This window comes from Pelophylax lessonae (assembly GCF_965119305.1).
Source record: "Pelophylax lessonae genome assembly, chromosome: 6".
Classification (NCBI taxonomy): Eukaryota; Metazoa; Chordata; class Amphibia; order Anura; family Ranidae; genus Pelophylax; species Pelophylax lessonae.
In genome coordinates, this window is record NC_138773.1 from 189316010 (window position 1) to 189334550 (window position 18541).

At 40.0% G+C, this 18541-nt stretch overlaps 1 protein-coding gene across 1 annotated transcript in view; it reads left to right on the forward strand.

Moving 5' to 3' along the window:
* Nucleotides 1-279: 279 nt before the first annotated feature.
* The window catches only part of LOC309558693 (CASP8 and FADD-like apoptosis regulator), a gene marked incomplete at its 5' end in the record, with an annotated part of 29585 nt that continues 11323 nt past the window's right edge, over nt 280-18541 (forward strand). The window contains 8 exons of the mRNA XM_082261751.1: nt 280-369; nt 2599-2957; nt 4369-4471; nt 6447-6582; nt 9465-9574; nt 9915-9945; nt 11299-11336; nt 12682-12732. Coding sequence (XP_082117877.1) covers nt 280-369; nt 2599-2957; nt 4369-4471; nt 6447-6582; nt 9465-9574; nt 9915-9945; nt 11299-11336; nt 12682-12732 — 918 coding nt within the window. The remainder of the gene's footprint in view (nt 370-2598; nt 2958-4368; nt 4472-6446; nt 6583-9464; nt 9575-9914; nt 9946-11298; nt 11337-12681; nt 12733-18541) is intronic.

Consider the following 18541-nt stretch of genomic DNA (forward strand, 5'->3'; position numbering starts at 1 on the left):
GGAAGGTGCCATGTTAGTCTCTGTTTGATCTACAGTTGCCATGCACATGTGATCAGTTATGACTCTAGCCATTTGATAGCTTGACAGTTCGACTGTGACAGTAATCGTTCACAGCATGCCCTCAATATAACGGTTTACGGAAACATAAAGGCTCAATCACTTTTACCGCTATACTGCCCGGGAGTGTGTGTACTTCAGTAAAGCCGACTGTCGGCCTTTATGTGGAAGTGATACAAGTTGCTGTGAAGCCACCCATCACTTCCACAACCTGGCGCCGTAATGTGCCCCCCCGCATTATCCATCCGCCATGTACACCGGGGTCTGCTGCCCCACCTGCGGGTCCGGTACAGTCATGGTGGGTGTCGCTGGGTAAGTGGGCGGGAGCTCTGCAGACCTTCATCCGCTCAGCCTCTCTCCTGTATACATACAGACTGGGAAGTGACGTGTATGATGTCACTTCCTGGTCATGAGCTGCCAACCAGTGCCCAGAGAAGCAGTTGATGGAACACAATCTGTGTTCCATCAACTGCAATGGAGTACAGAGGAGACATCCAAGGTCTAATAGACCCCGAATGTCTCATAAAGAGGACCTGTTACCTATATGCTATCACATCACAGGTCCTCTATATGCTATCACATCACAGCAATCGCCGTTGTAGGCGATTGCTCTACACATGTTACATGTCACTGCTAAAGTTGGAGTGAGATCAATAATCTTAGCCCCGTAACTCTAAACTGATGACCTGTTGGAGCCTTTAAAGCATTGCCTATTAAAATAGAAGGTACTGACATTTTTCACCGTTTCACAGGTGCACGTAATTTTAATGTCTGACATGTAAGATATCTATTTACTCGACACAACCTCATCTTTTATATTTTACCAAAAATCTGCTAATAAATTGCATTGATGTGCCCAAAAATTAACTTTAGCATATCTTTTACTGAAATTTAGCGTTTCATAAACCGTTGGGCTAAGTTTGTGTAACATAAAAAAATGGAACTACCAACATTTTATTCTTTATTAGTTTTAAGTAATCTTAAGGCTTAAAATTATTTTTTTAAACATGTAACTACAAAAATAAAAAAATGACTCTAGTACTCAAGTAATAAAATACTGTTGTTCCAATCTGTAACACTGCACCCTCTCTCCTACCGGGCGCAGCGTGGAAGTTTTAGTTTGCCTCACCTGCCAGCTGCCTGTAGCCAGTGGCGGGGAAGTGAGAAATGCATACCCCCCCTTATTACACTCTATCCATTGTGGAGGGTAGTGGGAGAGTGACGGGGGCACCTTCGCGTTAGTAGACAAAAATCTTTGCACCTGCCCTGCTGAGGGAGACGTTGTTTGCGGTATTCCCCCCAGAGGATAACCCTATAAATGAAATTGCAATATCTGCTGTGATCACAAAAAGATACCTTTTAACACAAGTTTGCTCCTCACAAGAGCTTTTAGGGTTATTAACCTCTTAACAACCGCCCACCGCAGTTTCACTGCGGCAGGTCTGTTCTCTCCCGTGAAACAACGTAACTGTACGTCACCTTGCTGGATTCCTGCTATCCGATACCCGCGATCTCTCCTCGTGGAGACAGAACGGTGGTCGACCGTTGTAAACACAGCAGACCGCTGTTCTGTCAGTTATTAACACCGAGATCATGTGTTCCTCTTATTTAGGAACACAGGTCTCTGAGTTCATGCAAAATACCCACCCCCCCACTGTTAGAAAGCACCCCCTAGGGACACTTTACCCTTTGATTGCCCCTAGTGTTAACCCCTTCCCTGCTAGTGTCATTAGTACAGTAACAGTGCATATTTTTAGTACTGTAGTAATGTCAAAAAGTATCAAAAATGTCAGTTAGGTGTCCGATCTGTCTGCCGCAATGTTGCAGTCCTGCTAAAAATCGCTGATCGCCGCCATTACTAGTAAAAAATAAATCAATAAATAAGAATGACATAAATCTTTTCCCTGGTTTGTAGACACAATAACTTTTGCGTAAGCCAATCAATATATTCATTGGGATTTTTTTTACCAAAAATATGTGGCAGAATACAAAATGGCCTAAAACGATGAAAGAATTGTATTATTATTTTTTTTTTTTTTTTTTTTTTTGGGAATGTTATATAGAAGAAAGTGAAAAATATTGTTTTTTTTTTTTTTTTTTTTTTTCAGAATTGTTGCTCTTTTTTTGTTTATAGTGCAAAAAATTAAAATCGCAGAGGTGATCAAATACCACCAAAAGAAAGCTCTATTTGTGGGAAAAAAAGGATATACATTTTTTTTGGGTACAGTGTCACATGATCAGTTAAAGTAATGCAGTGCCGTTTCGCAAAAAAATGACCTGGTCATTGGGGGGGGGGGGGGGGGTAAAACCTTCTGGTCCAGAAGAAGTTAAACCGATTTGGAGATCTGTCAGTGTGCTGTGCTATATGTTCTAAGTGAATCATAGGTTTTATACAGAGGATACCTCAGGTTCCTGTTTCCAAGAAATTAAAGTAAAAAAAAACCCTGTCCTTTCATGGGTTTGTGTATACAGGATGTGATGTCATAAAAACTTCTGCTATGTCTCTCCATTTACTTTTTTTCACCTCTGCTTTTTCTATAGATTCCCTCAAATGAAAGATTTTGCCATCAAAGGACACATTATCTTCTATATGCTGACTATCCTGGACAGCAGGTTACTGTGATGAGCAGGCATTGGATTTCTAGTGCAACACTTCTACAGGTCGAGGAAGAGTTGGAAGCGGAGGAGCGAGAAATGATATTGTTTGCTTGTCGAGACGTCACATCTCAGACAAATTTTCAAGAGCTGTTAAGTGAAGTAAACGAAAAATCCGAACATGGATTAGTTGAAGTGTTAAGGCTGGTGAAAAGATTTGATCTTTTAAAAAAATACCTAAAGATGACAAAAAATGAAGCTGAACAAATAATAATGAAACAAAAAAGAATAGTTTCAGAATACAGGTAAATGTTTTCTGTTGCCCTATATTGGTATGGTATATATCAGCAAAATTATTTTCAGCATTGTATTTTTCATAAGTGTTTGTTACCCCAACGTTTCATATTCTTGATATGTGTATGTTATACCATGTACTTATGTTAAAAAGTATCCTGTTCTCTTTGTATTGCTTGCTGTGTGTGAAATACCTGGTGATCCTGCCAGCCCCCCCGCTTTCCTATTCCAAATTGACCACGCTAGGCATGAGAGCACATCCATTTCAGGACAGTCAGTTTTTTCTGGCTGTGCTGGGAGCACAGCCTGCCTATCCTCCAATGGACAAGAGTTGAGCTGACATGACCCCTGCACAGCTCTTTACTGAGAAGATCAGTGTATTGGTCTCTCTCTGCCTCTGGCTCACACCCTACCCCCCCCCCCCCCCCCAGAGTCTCCATCCCCACCTCTTTAAAGCGGAGTTCGACTCAAAAGTGGAACTTACGCTTATCTGATTCCCCCACCCCCATCTGGTGCCACATTTGGCACCTTTCGGCGGAGAGCGGGTACCTGTTTTTGACAGGTACCCTGTCCCCACTTCCGTCTGACCTGGCTGCAGCGAGAAACATCAGCAGTTCAGCCCCCTCCTTTTTCCCCTGCTGCTGGACCAATAAAAGAGGGCAGCGCACTTCCCCGCATGTGCAGTAGGGAACCAGCTGTGAAGCCGCAAGGCTTCACTGCCAGGCTCCCTTACCGACAATAGGGGTGGCAGCACCCCGATAGCTGATGGAATTATCGGTTGGGGTGCCGACATCGCTGCTTTCCAGGACAGGTAAGTGTCCCAATATTAGAAGTCAGCAGCTACAGTATGTGTAGTTGCTGACTTTTAATTTTTTTTTTGGGGGGGGGGGGGGGGCAGAACTCTGCTTTAAGCCTCTTATGCAGCTGAGAACAGAGGTTATGTGATCACTTTAAAAAAAGTGTTTAAAATGTTTTTATATTTATAAACAAGCATTGCATTTCTATTTTAAACTGAATGGGTTCACATATACCTTAAAGCAGGGGTGTCCAAACTATGACCCTCCAGTTGTTCAGGAACTACAATTCCCATCATGCCTAGTCATGTCTATGAATGTCAGAGATTTACAATGCCTCATGGGATGTGTAGTTCTGCAACAGCTGGAGGGCCGTAGTTTGGACACCCCTGCCTTAAAGTAAAATTCCTGCCTAACACCAACTGTGTTTAAAAATTTTCTCTGCTATCTACACTGCCTAATCTGTTAAAATCGCATGTATATTTACCTGTCTTCAGGCTGCTACGGTCCTGTCACATGATCTGCAGCTCACGTCTAGCTTAATGTCTATTTACTTTCAAAGTTGACCAAGCCAAACCAAGAATTAAGAAATATGCATGATTTACAAGTATTTGTTCTTATTTTACAGTTGTTTATTGGTAGACATCAATGGACATTTGGAGGAAGACGAGTTGAAATCATTTTTGTTTTTGTTAAAAGATCAACTAAGGAATATTGGAAGCATCAAAAAGGCACGTATAACAACCACAGTGCTATTCTGTAGCCATTATGTTCACTGGGACATCCAGTTGGCTTGAAGGTTTTATAAATGTTTTTAAACTGATATAAATATACAGTAAGTATATCACATAACCTGTGTTGTCACAGGCAAGATTTTAAAGCTTTCTTCAGCCAACAAAAAACAGCACACATCTTGGCATGAGCATGAGGGTCAGTGTGTAATCTTATTGGCAGCCGAGCACTCCTTGATGCCTATAAGAAACACATTTGTTGGCTAAAAAGACTAATACACACAAGCCCCCAGAGATGCCCTCTTTGTTGTGCTGCGCTGAAACTAATATAGAGTGCAGCACCTGACCAGAGTCCTTTTTATGCTGGCCATTGCTGTATAATTTGGACAACTGTGGAGGTAATTAACTACAGTAAGAGTGGTGCAGGCTTTTTGCCTGTGTCATTCTTCTAAACCTAAAAAAACAGAGCAGATGCTGAGCCGAATTAACACAAGTGGGGGAAGCACCTTTGTTTTTAGTAGCCATATTCTCCATGTTTTAGGCGGTGTCTGCAACAAGCATAGGACAGAGAACAGTTCAGCTGCATGCTCTGAATGTCTCTGCCTGCCTCTCCCTGCTCAGCTGAGAGCAGAAGTCTGCAGGCTCTGCTCATGTAGTGTAATCGCTGCATGAGCAGAAAGAGGGATGTCAGCTGACTGCAGATAACTAACATGCCATATTTCAGGTCTGACTGAAAACATCTGCAATCTCTTAGTTGATTAGGCACAGAACCTACTGCGATTTCTTTTCCACTCTAAAATAGAAACTGGCATGACACAGATATAACCAATGAAGAAATAAAAGCATTCAAGAGGTGCTGGGGCTTTGATGTAAGTTCATACAAATTAGTGGGAGGGCAAAAACATTCTGAGAGCTCACTGGTTCAGGTTAGGCTGCTCACAACAGACAAGGCTACCCTCCAGTGGGTACCACAGCAGGTTACCAGAATAAACATGCACTAATGGAGGAAGCTGCAGACCAAAGGATAAAAGAGTCCAAATTAATTTATTCGTTTATACTAAAAAACAACCAATACGTTTCGAAGGTCAACAAAACGCTATATAATGTAATTGTGACTGAAATAATCATAAGTCTAACAATCATAAAAATCTTGGATAACATACATATATAAATGTGTACATATTTGTGCATACATAACTACACACCTATAAACATGCATAAAAATGAAAATAAATAAATAAATATCGGATAGAAAGTGAAGGGGTGTGATTCCTTTTTGGAATTCGCTTTTTTAAATCTGTGAGGCCTATTTTTTAGAATTCTGTTCAATAATGACAAATGTAATTTTATTGTTAATTGTTTTATTGCGTGTATTTATTTTTGTTATATGTACAGTGGTATAATAGTATGTATTGGTCATGTAGCTTCTGATAATCTAAAAATTAAACTATCACACACTACCATCAGATATTTCTATGTTTTAATTTCTAAGCATGTGCATATGTACTGTATATATGTGTATAGTTACATATGCACATTTACTGTAAAAAGTGTATGTATATCCATGATTTCCTATGATTGTTAGACTCACGCTTTTATCAGCTACATTTGCATTATATATTATACATTATATATATATATAGTATAAACTAATAAATTAATTTGGACTCTTTTATCCTTGGGCCTGGCACTTCTTCCATTAGGGCACATGTTTTACAGATAGACCTAAAAAAGGTCTATTGACTTAGGTAATATGGTGTCCAGAACTTGCACCAGATTCCTGCACCACTATAATGGCACATAAAGCTTAGTTAGTTCCCTGTTTCTTCCCTTTGTTTATACCTTTCTGTCCTTCGTGAAAGTGAATGTCTGTCTGCACATCACATAGCCTTGGCCACTTATTAAGCCCTGCCATTTGTATAACAAGTAAAATAAATATTTTTTTGCTAAGTAGAATATGTTGTTATTCCCACAGACTTTTCTGGGTCTTGTAATTGATCTGGAAAGAAATGGCCTAATATCACCAGAGAACCTGGACTTGTTAGAGCGGAATTTCCAAAAAATTCACAGGGTAGACCTGAAAAACAAAGTCCTCAAGTTTAAACAAAATGGTAAGAGACTGCTTAAAAGTTGCACTTTTTTCCTGTTCAATCATTATTAGAAAGTGTTCAAGAAGAAAAGATTATATAGTTTGCATAATCAGATATCATAATCAGATATGTCAAGTTTTCATACAAACATTACAGTCAGAAGGGCAGCAGTTAGTACATTAGATGAACAATGATGATAATGTCATGAGATGCAACTGAGGAGCTAAGGGAGAAGAATTGTGAAGGGAAACTGAGTGAATGTATGGAGGGGGTAGGACAAGGACTAGAAGGCAAAGGAGAGGGAGGAAGGTTTAGCCAGGGATGATTCTCAACCATTATGTACCATGATGACTGAGGGTAGTATACATTATAGTTCAAGAAGGTGGTAGTCAAAATTGGCTGGTAAAAAATGAGTAGCCCACTATTCCCAGACCTTTTCAAACTTGGGCATAGAGGCTTAAGACTTATCATTAATTTCTTATTAGGTAATGTCCACTGTAGATTTCCATCAAGTACAAATATCTGAAAGTCATGCTTTTGCTATTGTCTATACTCATGACTCTTTGAAAGCCATGACACAAATTGTTGCTTGGAAATGTCGGGGGTTTCTGGTTTAAGAGTGCTTTGTATGGGTTAATAGGAAGCTAGAATCAATTGTGCAGGATTCTACATGCTTGCAACCAGTCTTCGGGCAACAGGTCATGTCCACAAGGTATGCAGAAATGTGCCTATGTATGAACAGCTTTTGCCAGGGGTCACATGTGCTACCTGCCTAGGTACAATACATCACAGAAGCAGCACTTTAAAATTAGTTTCTATTACTAAAACATTGTGTGAACATGGTTTGGTGGTGTCCCAGATATGGGCCCACTCATGTTCCAGCTCTGTGCCAAGGTCCTCTTCCCATCCCCATAATTGAGGAGCGTTGGAGTATATTTTATCGGAATGCCATATAGAAGAGAAATCAGCCCTTGGGATTGTGGGTGACTATCAGGTATCAAGTGCTGAAGGCCAATGGAGAGAGGGCTTCCCTTGCAGCTAAGTTCCAGACTCCCCTGGAGGTGAGACAGGCGGAATCAGGCCCAAAGTAGCACAGGTTGCCTGCAGAGTTGCTTGCAAAAAAGGACTCAGGAACACCGCCGTTGTGCTGCAGGGCTACTGCAGGCAGATGGCACCTGTGAGATGTAGCAGATAACTATGGTCGCTGAGAGAGAGGGTAGAAGATTCAAGCCAAGGTTCGGTGCCAGGTGGGTAGCAGAGGAGACAAGGTCAAGTGGAAGCCGAAGTCAGGACAGGTAGCCAACAGAGGAGATCCATTAAACAAGCCGAGGTCAAAGCCAGGGAGTGAGCCAGAGACAGATTTGGAACAAGCCGAGTCGGTAACCAGGAATCACGGTAACGCTGGCAGCAGCTGAAGATCAAACCACACTTTAGACAAGGACTGGCTCCAAAGGCCCCGGTGAGGTACTGGTGGAGATGCTGGGTCCTAGATCCCTTCTGCTGCTCTGACGGGTGCTGGGTCCTAGTGTCCTCCCACTATTGGTGCCCTGACAGTTACCCTTACACTTCTCTTAAAACAAAGCAAAAGATAATCTCTCATTGTGTAAGTAGACAGTGGTTAGAACATAATGTTTGACCTGCAAGTAACTGAACAACTCGGGTAAGTGGTATTTTGTTGGAGCTTGGGGATGGACTTTGCGCCTTTTTGATTAGGCAGAGGATAAAATAAGGTTATTTTGAGTTGATCCAGCATCTAAAAGTGCCTGGTGAGTTGTGTCCTGGGGTAAATTAAAGGTTGTGGATAATTGATAGGAGTAAATGTGGGGATATCAGACCACAAGTGTATTTGAAGTCACCCCATACTTTAGGGGAATGTTGGGTGATAGGATTGAAGGGTAGTTCCTATCTCATGGATGTAGACACAACAAACTGTGTATGGATAATGGGAGACAACCAATGACCTCTATGGTGACCCTGAGTCTCGGATATTTCATAGGTTGAGCAAGTTTTGTGGCCTGGCAGTATCTTAAAAGCTTTAGGACCCCTAGGCCTCCATTGGATCCAGAGTTGCCTTTTTTTGATTAGGGTGGGAAGTATGAAAATCCCTGTCATGTTTTTATTGCTGAATTTGCTTGTAATTTCTCTTCACTTCCTGCCCAGTGACATCATTGTCACTGGGGCAGGAAATAGGGAAAAATCTCTCGCACAGGGGCAGAAATAAGTAATTGTTGAAGATTTGTTCTCACTTCCTGTAACAAGAACAGCAGTGTGAGCAGGACAGGAAGGGAGTGTAAAACCTCCCCAGCAGGGCTTATAGGCAGGTAAACAACAGCCTCAAATCAAGGTTATTTAAAGTTGCAACACAGTAAGTATTGACAGTGCAGTGATACATTATAACCTGTTAGACTGTTTGATAGGGATAAAATGGAAAGGTATAATGTAATTCGATTTTATAGATTTTTGCATTATGCACTTTGTTTTTTTGTGCTTATTGATGAAATCTGTACTATAGGCTTGTGGAGTCTGACGAAGCTGGCCACACCTTAAAATAATAGATGCCTGGCTGTTATGTGAATCAGTAAATTCAGTACTTTTGTAGGCAGAGATCTGAAACAATTATACAGATCTCCACTTCTGATTTTCTTATGACTTGACTTGCTGCTTGCCTGTTCTTGGTCAGTGATTCCAGTTCCTTCCTTATGTGATAGAAGGGAGGTGTTTTGTAGTCCAGCATCAAGAGCTGTTTATTTGTATGTGTAGCATTTATTAAATAACAAACCATGGAGAAATGTGCATGTATTGCAGCAATGTAATGCATACATTTTTTTTTTTTTTTTTTTATTGTGCTCAGACATATACTTTAAGATATTTTACTAGAAGTTAAATAAATGTCTTTCTTTTAGGTCATATTGAAAATGGCAGTCAATACGTTAGTAAAATTGCAGTACCTCCGCCAATACCTAAAATTGCAGTACCTCCGCCAATACCTAGGAACCAAGTACCTTTCCCATTTGTAAGTCATTCAGCTGATACAAGAGCCAGTACACAATATGCATTTTCAGATCAATGCTTCTACTTTGTAATCATTTATATGTATGATATCAATTAGGAATGCATATATTGCAAACTATGCTCATTAAGTTGTTTTATGTTTATGGCTTTAGTGCATGGGGATAGTTAGGATTCCATTAAGTAAAACTTAACCCTCCAATTCTATGAAGATGATGCCACCTTTGTTGATTTCCCCTCTGTTTGTGTGATGCTCTATGAATTGAGCTTACTGTGTTAAATTATGAAAACCCTCAGTGCAAACATAAATACAATTATTTAACCTTAAGGAATTTGTATTTCAGAAACCTATAAGTGTGCGCAATGGACATAAAGGTAAGGATTACAACATTTTTTGATTTGGAGCTTGTTTCAATTTACTATAGTACTCTCACTATAAATCCTGTATAATGATAATAATAATAAAAATGATAATAAAGAAGGGATTCTTGTGTATCAGTGTAAAGCATAGTGTTGGCTTTCTGCCACACATAGCATTTAGCACTATCATTAAAAGTTCAAAACTGGTCTTATCATATCTGACAGTCTTTTCCATATGTTTACTGCTGCTCCTTGGTAAACTCCAAAAGGAATTTTGAATTTTTTCCAGCAATGATCCAATCTTCTGAAAAATCTAGATAATGGTTGTCCCAGTCCCACTGACGGCTTCTCCCATGTCCGCTGTGAATCTTTGTAGCTTCCTTTCTTACCATTGGCCTCTTGGTTTCTTCTCAATAATGCCTGTACCTTTTTACTATATTTTAGTAGATGATCACCTCTAGACAAATTTGCTGCGGTGCCTTGTTGTTATTATTTTATTAACCAATTGAAGACCTAGGGCATACCGCATATACCCTAGAAAATATCAGCAAAAATCACTTTGCCCTGAGCTGTACACTGTGCTACTTTCCCCTGTCGCTAATCTAAAGCCACTATTGCTGGTCAATCCTAGCTGTCAAAATGACAGCCAGGACTTACTCTGCATCACAGCGGCTGCTGTAGAGAATAACAGTGTTCGGAAAATTATTTTTAGAAATGCAATTTAATAACATTGTTACATTTTATTTACTGTACTCTGTTTACTTTGTGTGTAAATCAAGGGGGTGGTCTTTGATTTGCATATAATGTCAGTTAAAGCAACCTTACAAATTAATTTAAATTTACAGGTACAAGAGCTTATCTGGTTAATAATGGAATTTTAAGGTGCTGTGGGGAATAGTCTAGGTTTAGGGTGAATGGATAACCCAACCCTAATTGGTGTTTCTCCAAATGTTATCCTTTAACTGTTTTGTCTTCAGGATCCTGGCGTTTTTAGGACCACTTTAGAGGTGGGATAATGATGTCACTTGTAAAAGTTGGTTGTAGCAGGGCTTATATAGTACTTTTACAGCAAAAGGGAGGTAATACTTACATATTTTTTATGATCCACCTCAACTTCAAGTACTTTCCAGTTATATAAAACGCCAACTCCAGTCCATTTTAAATTTAGATGGTAACACTATAAAGAGCCCAAGTGTGTGGGTGGTTGAACTTTATATACATTTTCCAAATCCATTTCAGGTGGTTACACTATTGGAGGGGGGGGGGGGTACTTATGCTCATTGTATCTCAGTGGTTCAAGAGACTGTATTAACCAAAACACCTATGTTCAGTGCATTGCTAAAATTATAACTGTTTTATCTTTTCTAGAGTCAATCCCAGTACAGGAAACCAATCCAATCATACAGGTATTACATCATTGGCTACTAATTTTCACATATTTTCTAAATGATTCTGTAAATCTAAGCGATACCTTTTGTTAACAGGATGCCACACATGTTCAAATTTGACACAAGCATTTCATTAGGTTTTTAGTAAGTTAACAGTATTTCTACCGAGGACCCTTTTTTTGTCCTAGATATAAAAGAGGTCAAAGCTGTTTCTGGTAATAGTGTTTTAGTGAACTACAGCTTGTGTGGTTGTGTCAATGATACCAGTAAGTTACATATACAAAATTGTAATGTGGGCATGCAATATTAACCACTAAGACTGTCACTAAGAGTACACAAAGGTGCTAAGCTGCTAAAATTTCCATTGTCTTTTGTTTGATAACTATTGTGGCAATTCAAAAATTAAAAGATAGGGTATACAAAGAATAAGACTTTTATATTCTAAAATTCCATCATAAGAAACAGTTGAGTTTAATTTTTTTTGCTGGTATTACTATCTGAACTACATAGTTGGTTACTAAGTATTTTATCATATTAACATAATCACTTGCTCATCCATGTGACTAGAATACTGAGAAATTGTCATAAAGAGTGTTCTAGCTTATTTGCTCACTTTTACTTTGTCTTTATAAAATACATTTTTAGATATATTTTTTAGACCACTTTTGCTTTCATTTTTAGATTGTGAGGACAAGTCATTTTGAAATGTAGAATTTTTATAAAGAAAGGGAATCTTGTTGGCTATATTTAGTACACACACAAGGTTTTAGCGCAGGATGCTATTTTTGTTCAGTGTTCTAAAAAATATAGATCATATATATATATATATATATATATATATATATATATATATATATATATGTATAGGCTTTACAGTTTCTTGCTCACAATTATATACTGCTCTTTCATTCCAAACCAGTATCCTATTCAGGCATTATGAAAGAGGGACTTTCCCATTCTCTGTTTTCATTTCACGCACATACTCTTAAGTTTCGTTTCTCAGAGCTGATGTAAAACAGAGCCATATAATATAACAAATGAGTACTGAGTAATAGCTCAGTACGAGAGCATAGCGTTGTTGGTTAGATTTTGGTTCCAGTTCATACAAGCAAAGCAGGCCCATACACATACTTTATACATTCTTTAGGGAGTGCTAAAACATATTTGACATGAGTCCCCAGTGATAAGTGTACTTTGCACCTGTTTTTTATGTGGACATGTTTTTAGGGGCTTGTGTGGATGGGCTATGTTTTTCCAGCATTTGAAGAATTAAACTCAAGTCTTCAGATGTAATTTTACTTTGTGGATTGTGGATGATCCTCTGAGGCTGCATTTGACCAGGTTTTCATTTCTTTCTATACAGCCAGTCCAATGGAGACCTATTCCTGCTGCTTCAAGGGCTCCCCGACTTCAGGTAAAAGCAGATTTACTAAATCCTCTATAGTTGTACTGTACCTGGAATAGCAGGTTTAAAGTATAACTAAAGGCAACATTTTTTCTTTTAGTTTTGGATAGGGTGGAAGGGGTTAGATGGCTTGTTAGTTTTTATTGCTGCCTGTGCCCCATTAGGGAGATTCATCTTCTCTATCTGTCCTGTTTATCGTTAGCATTGAAAAAGAAAGTAAAATAAAATCCCAAATTTTGGGTTGTCCCTAGAAAAGTAGTAGTGTGGAAATCTTCCATTGGAGACACTAGTTCTGGTGACATGGGTGTCATCAACGAATTCCCTTCATTTGTAGTGGGATTTCCTCCCACTTTCTGTTTAGCTTTGGGATAGGAAGTTAAGGGAAATCTCTGCAATGGGACACAGATGGCAGAAAAAAAATTATACAGGGGTTATATAACCCTCCCTTGCTCTATCCAAAATGGGGAAAAAAGTTTTGCCTATAGTTCTACTTTAAGTAGGTTTAATTGCAAGAATGTTTTAAGCCATCACAAAATTATCTTAATTGTACAGTACAGGACACAAGAATTAAATCTTAGACCATGGGTTATATGTTGCTACTTTCAGGTGACTGGACACTGGCAAAAGCTTTCTTTACCTATATAACCCCACCCACTCTGTAAGACTCCAGTGTCTTGCTACTGTCCTTAGGTGATTGGCCCCTTCTCCTGTTCAAGAAAGATTATTTTCATTTTCTTTTACTTTTCACCCATTTTCATTCCTTTTTTTGACTGACACTTCTAACAAGCAATCACTAAAATTCCGTAAACTTTTCTAGGTTAAAGTCATTTTGAAAGCTGCTTACGTGGCACATTGTGAAGTGCACTCCAGTTCACTTTATGTCAAATGCCTTGTGAAGGAAAACAGTAGACCAGCGGCATAAATTAGGCAAGCTATTTTCCAGTAGGACAAAAGTGTTATGCACAGAGGACTTAGATGCAGTGGAAAACCAAACCGAGCCAAGCAGGGCCGAGTGGAGCCGAGCCAGTACTTGCAGTGGAAAAGTGCCATTATAGAAAGGCACATAGAAAGTGGGGGCATGGTCCCATCATGAGTTGTCGTGTTTGGGTGTTAATTATACACAATCCACACAACATTGTCAAAGATTTTTTGTGTCATTACAAAAGTATCTTAATTGTATAGTACAGGACACAAGAATTGAGTCTTGGACTATGGGTTATATGTCGCTACTTTCAGGTGATTGGATACTGGCAAAAGATTTGCTGGGAAAAGTCACAGAGTACCTATATAACCCCACCCACTCTGTAAGACTTCAGTGTTTTGCTACTGTACTTAGGTGATGGATCCCTTCTCCTATTGAAGAAAGATTCTTTTTATTTATTTCTTTTTACTTTTCACTCATTTTCCTTTCTTTTTTTGGCTGACACTTATAATGCTGGCCATACATGTATAGATTTTTGGACGATAATGTTCGCACGAATGTTCGCAAGAAAATTCTTTGAATATTCGATGAATGGACAAATGTCGTTCGAAAATTCTCTTTTGCTTTTACCATTTAGTTTTAAAATAAATGTAATTTCTTAACAATAGCCACATACACTGCCCGAAAATGTGTTGATCAATTAAAGTTTTCCTTCCTGCCCCTTCAAATTTTTCCATCACTGCAGTCAAAAACGGACATCGATTTGACCCTACTAACGATAAGAAAATCAAACGAATTTTCTAAAATGAAAATTTCCAAACAAAAATCTGTACGTGTATGGCCAGCATAACAAGAGCTGACTTTTTATTTCCTTTTAGAAATACAGAAGGAAGAGCCAGACCAAAGTTAGATGAAAGAGACCTATATCATTTTAGTTGACATTAAAAAAAAAAAGATCCTATTAAAAACAGCCAGGAGCATGCCCGGAAGATGGAGCCGAGAGGATGCTAAGCCTTGTAGCTCCACTCCGCAAGTAACCACAACCAGCTAGAAACAGGACTTTTCGGATGCCTAAGAGGAGAAAGTTACCAGACTCCAGCAGCTTGTCAGGGACAGCTGGTATCCACCATTACCTAACATGGAGAGCATCTCTAAGACCTGATGAGATGGCGCTGGCTCACTCTATCTGCCTCGATGTAGAACACTATGGGCGATGTATCAGCCAGTCACTGCTCTTATTGGGTGCATTACAAGGGGGGCTCCTCATCAATCATCCCCACACAAAGACTCCCAGGGAGAACTTCCCTGTCTGTTTCAGAGTTAGCTTAGGTGTCCATACAAACCCAAGGGCAAGGACTGCAACTCATAAGGTGATAGATATAGTCAGGTGTGCAGCATCACTGTGCGATACCCAGGCAGCAGGCAAGTGATGATGCAATCAGAGTTTATAAGAGGCAGCAGTCTGCACATGTCTGAGATGACTGCCAACAGGAGGGCAAGGTAAGACCTTGACACCACCACAACCAATCCTCCAGAACCTCTGATGGACAGGGAAATCTAATGACACCTATCAACTCCCCAGGTTGCATACACTCCCGAACTTTCTCTAACGGGTCTACTGGTTCCCTAAGTTATCTCCTGCATACCTCTAGTGACCATCACAGTGTGTGTTGCCACATCTTCCCACTGGAACACTGTTATCTTCCTGCTATAAGGCAGCTACTTGTTAAGAGTCGTCCCTGAGAGGATTTATAAGACTCTAACCCTTGGCTTACCAGCAAGAGAGACATGTCAAGTTCTATGCAGGAGTCTCCCATACATTCTCTCTCACAACCTAACTTTTCAGTAATATCTTCCACAACTAAAAATTATCCTGTGGTCATTGTGAAGACCCCCCCTTGTTTTTTTGTTTTTGTTTTTTTAATTTGAACCTGGTTTACCTGATTTGTTCAGTTTGTCCTTCCCTGGCCACTTTCTTTGTTGTTGCTCCACTATCTTGGGAATTACTTTTGTAAGTGCTCTCCATGTCAGTGCTCTGACTATTATGACTTGGGACCGGCAGGGAGAATGTTCACTGATCCTACTGGGTTGAGTGTCTACCCCTGCCTCCGTGTGTGTGTGTGTGGGGGGGGGGGGGGCACCTATCTCTGTTTGTTTAAAATGCTTATAGAAGTTTATTGAGTTCTAGTTTACTCTGGTGTGTATAATCAGGGCTTCTCTATGCTACGATGTTGGAGAGCTTGTTACAACTTTCATGGGCATACTGCATTTGGCATTTTGCCCCCCTCCCCCGACATTTTGTACCTACTTTCGGTTATGCAGTTCAACTACTGTAGGTCTGACCTGGAATCGAGTTTTATGGTGGAGACAAATGGAATGACTGGATGCCTTTAGACCTGCCTTTTTCTGTGATTTGTCTCAAGATGTGCATTAACACAGAATGGTGATAACCTCACTTACCCTGAAGTTAACTATTGATATATAAAAATTTGCATTGTGTTGACCTGTTGCTTATTTTCTTTAGGCCATAGCATTGATTGTGACAAGGTCTAAAAAATTGAACCTTCACACACCCCACTGGTGTGATTTATCCTCATATTTCAAAGCCCATTCTCATATGTAAAATCTGATTCTTCTAGAGGTTATGTTATGCTTATACTGGGGATTTCACTTAGGTAACGCCAATGTCTGCTGCCCTGCCACCTTGAAAAATTGGGCTGTAGTCCATGCAGTGCCCGACATAGGAATCCACACATACAGTAAGATTCCCACATAGGAATCTTTTTGCCTTCTGGGCAAGTAAAGACATTTCTGAATATTTTCCCCTGAGAATAGAGAGTTAGCATTTTATCTGTTAACCTACTCTACTTTTCTACATGGAATAACAACTTGGCAGCAGTTGCTGGGCAGTGATGAAGAATAGCAGTGCTGCGCTTTAATGTTAAATCACTACACAAATTAGGTACTTAGTGCCTTATGGCTCACTTACAGTTTCCAGATCGATTACCCTCGATGTAAAAGTACAAACAATATGCTACTTCCCCCACCTATAACTGGCTTTTACAGAAAGGAGCACATGGAAGGGCGATACAAGTCAAACAAACCAAAGAAAAATCCCAGCTCAACTCAATACATGTGTAAGCTGCAGAGCCACTTCACGTTACCCCAGTATTATCTGCAGTCCTAATTTTTAGAGCCTCAATAGTAAAAAGACATGCATTATAATGGATAGGCAGAGGACAGGTGAGCCCATCCCTCCGTAAAGGCACAAGTGCTCACTGAACACCCAGCATATTGCACAACGGCAGCAAAGGTGTCCAGCGCGTCCCTTCACCAGTTACCCTTGATGTAATACCCCCATCTATTCAAACGTATATGTAGCCCTTACAATGCTCTAAATAAGAAAGACAAATGACCACACTCTGTGGTGCTATATCATTAGACCCTTAATCACACCATGAACATTAATTTCCCAAGGTATCTTTAAGATCTTTTATTTTATTTTTTTCTCCAAAGTCAAATGTTTGAACCATATGCCCAAACACTAATCCTCGCACTTCTCCCTTCAGTTGATCTCACATTTTTCTTGGGTTTCCCTCCTGACCTTGTACTACTCAGGGTATCTGGCCCAATGCTCATGAACATGCTTTCATTGACACTCTTTGGTTGCCTCTCAAAGAGAATGTTCTCAGGTTATGTTGGGACACTGATTCGGAACAGTTAGTGGCCAGTTTTTTAACTCAAAGTCACTGGAACTCTACTCCTTACTAAATAGGGAGGTTGGCTCCACTACTTAGACTCATTTTTCTACAGATCTCTCTGGCCTACAGCTATCAGATTCTGCTCTGAGTTTTGATATACTTGGTTCCCATATCAAGGTCAATGATTACCTAGTTGCCTTTTTTTTTAGCTCAGAAGTCATTATGCTCTTGTCTCCTGAAATACCTGGCCTTTTGTACTGGTTGACTCTATTTGCCAGCTTATTACTGGTAGAGAGTGCATTGCCCCTGTCCTCAGTACTTCCCTTATGCCTTAGTTTCCCTTGCACATATGGTCTGCAGATGCCCCAGCACTTGCCGGACTCTCCTGCCAAGAATCTTCAGTTATAAGACTCACCAAGAGATCTCTGTGCATCATATTCCCCAAGTATTCACCATTTAGGCACATTCCAACCTCTAGGTTGGGTGCCCCTTTTCCCTGGGGGCATGCAGATCACTCTCCTCCCCCCATACTTGGGAATCTATCGGGTGAGGTAGTTCTCACCTAGTGTGATTATAGGGAACCCCATCGTAGAAATGATTTCCATTTTTTAAAATGCAACCTCTTCTGTTTGGAATTGCCAAACATCTAGCCCTTGTTATTCTGCAGGTCTTTTATATCCTTTACTCAAGATCTTAGCTTTTACACTCCTTGTGCACTCTCTTTTATAAGAAGTTGCTCTTCTTTGTTGCTTGTTGTGCCTTTCTGTGCCCTGTGGGGCCTTCTTTGGGTGCTTTTACCCAAACTTGCTCATAAGGTTTACTCCCTTAATAAGGCTTGAGTAAGAAAGAAAACTTCTTCTCTCCATTGCAATTGGCAACCGTAGTTCTTCCTTGGTTCTCCCTGTTTTCTTCCCTTCATTTACTTATGCTAGATAGTGACAAAGTATCCCAGAAGCTTCCCTGTGGCTCTCCTATTGTCTTCTGTGTAAATGTCATTCTCAAACCCTATGTCTTGTCTTGAGGGCATGTCAAGTAATTATGATACACCCTATGGGTGAGGGCAGGACTGTCATCTATGGCTGCCTGCCATGTATTTTCTTCTGAGCTGACCCTATTTCTGTTTGTTACAGGGCAGTCCCCCTATAAGATTTCTTTCACTCCTTCCATCCTGTTGGATGGTTATTTTTGCCTACTT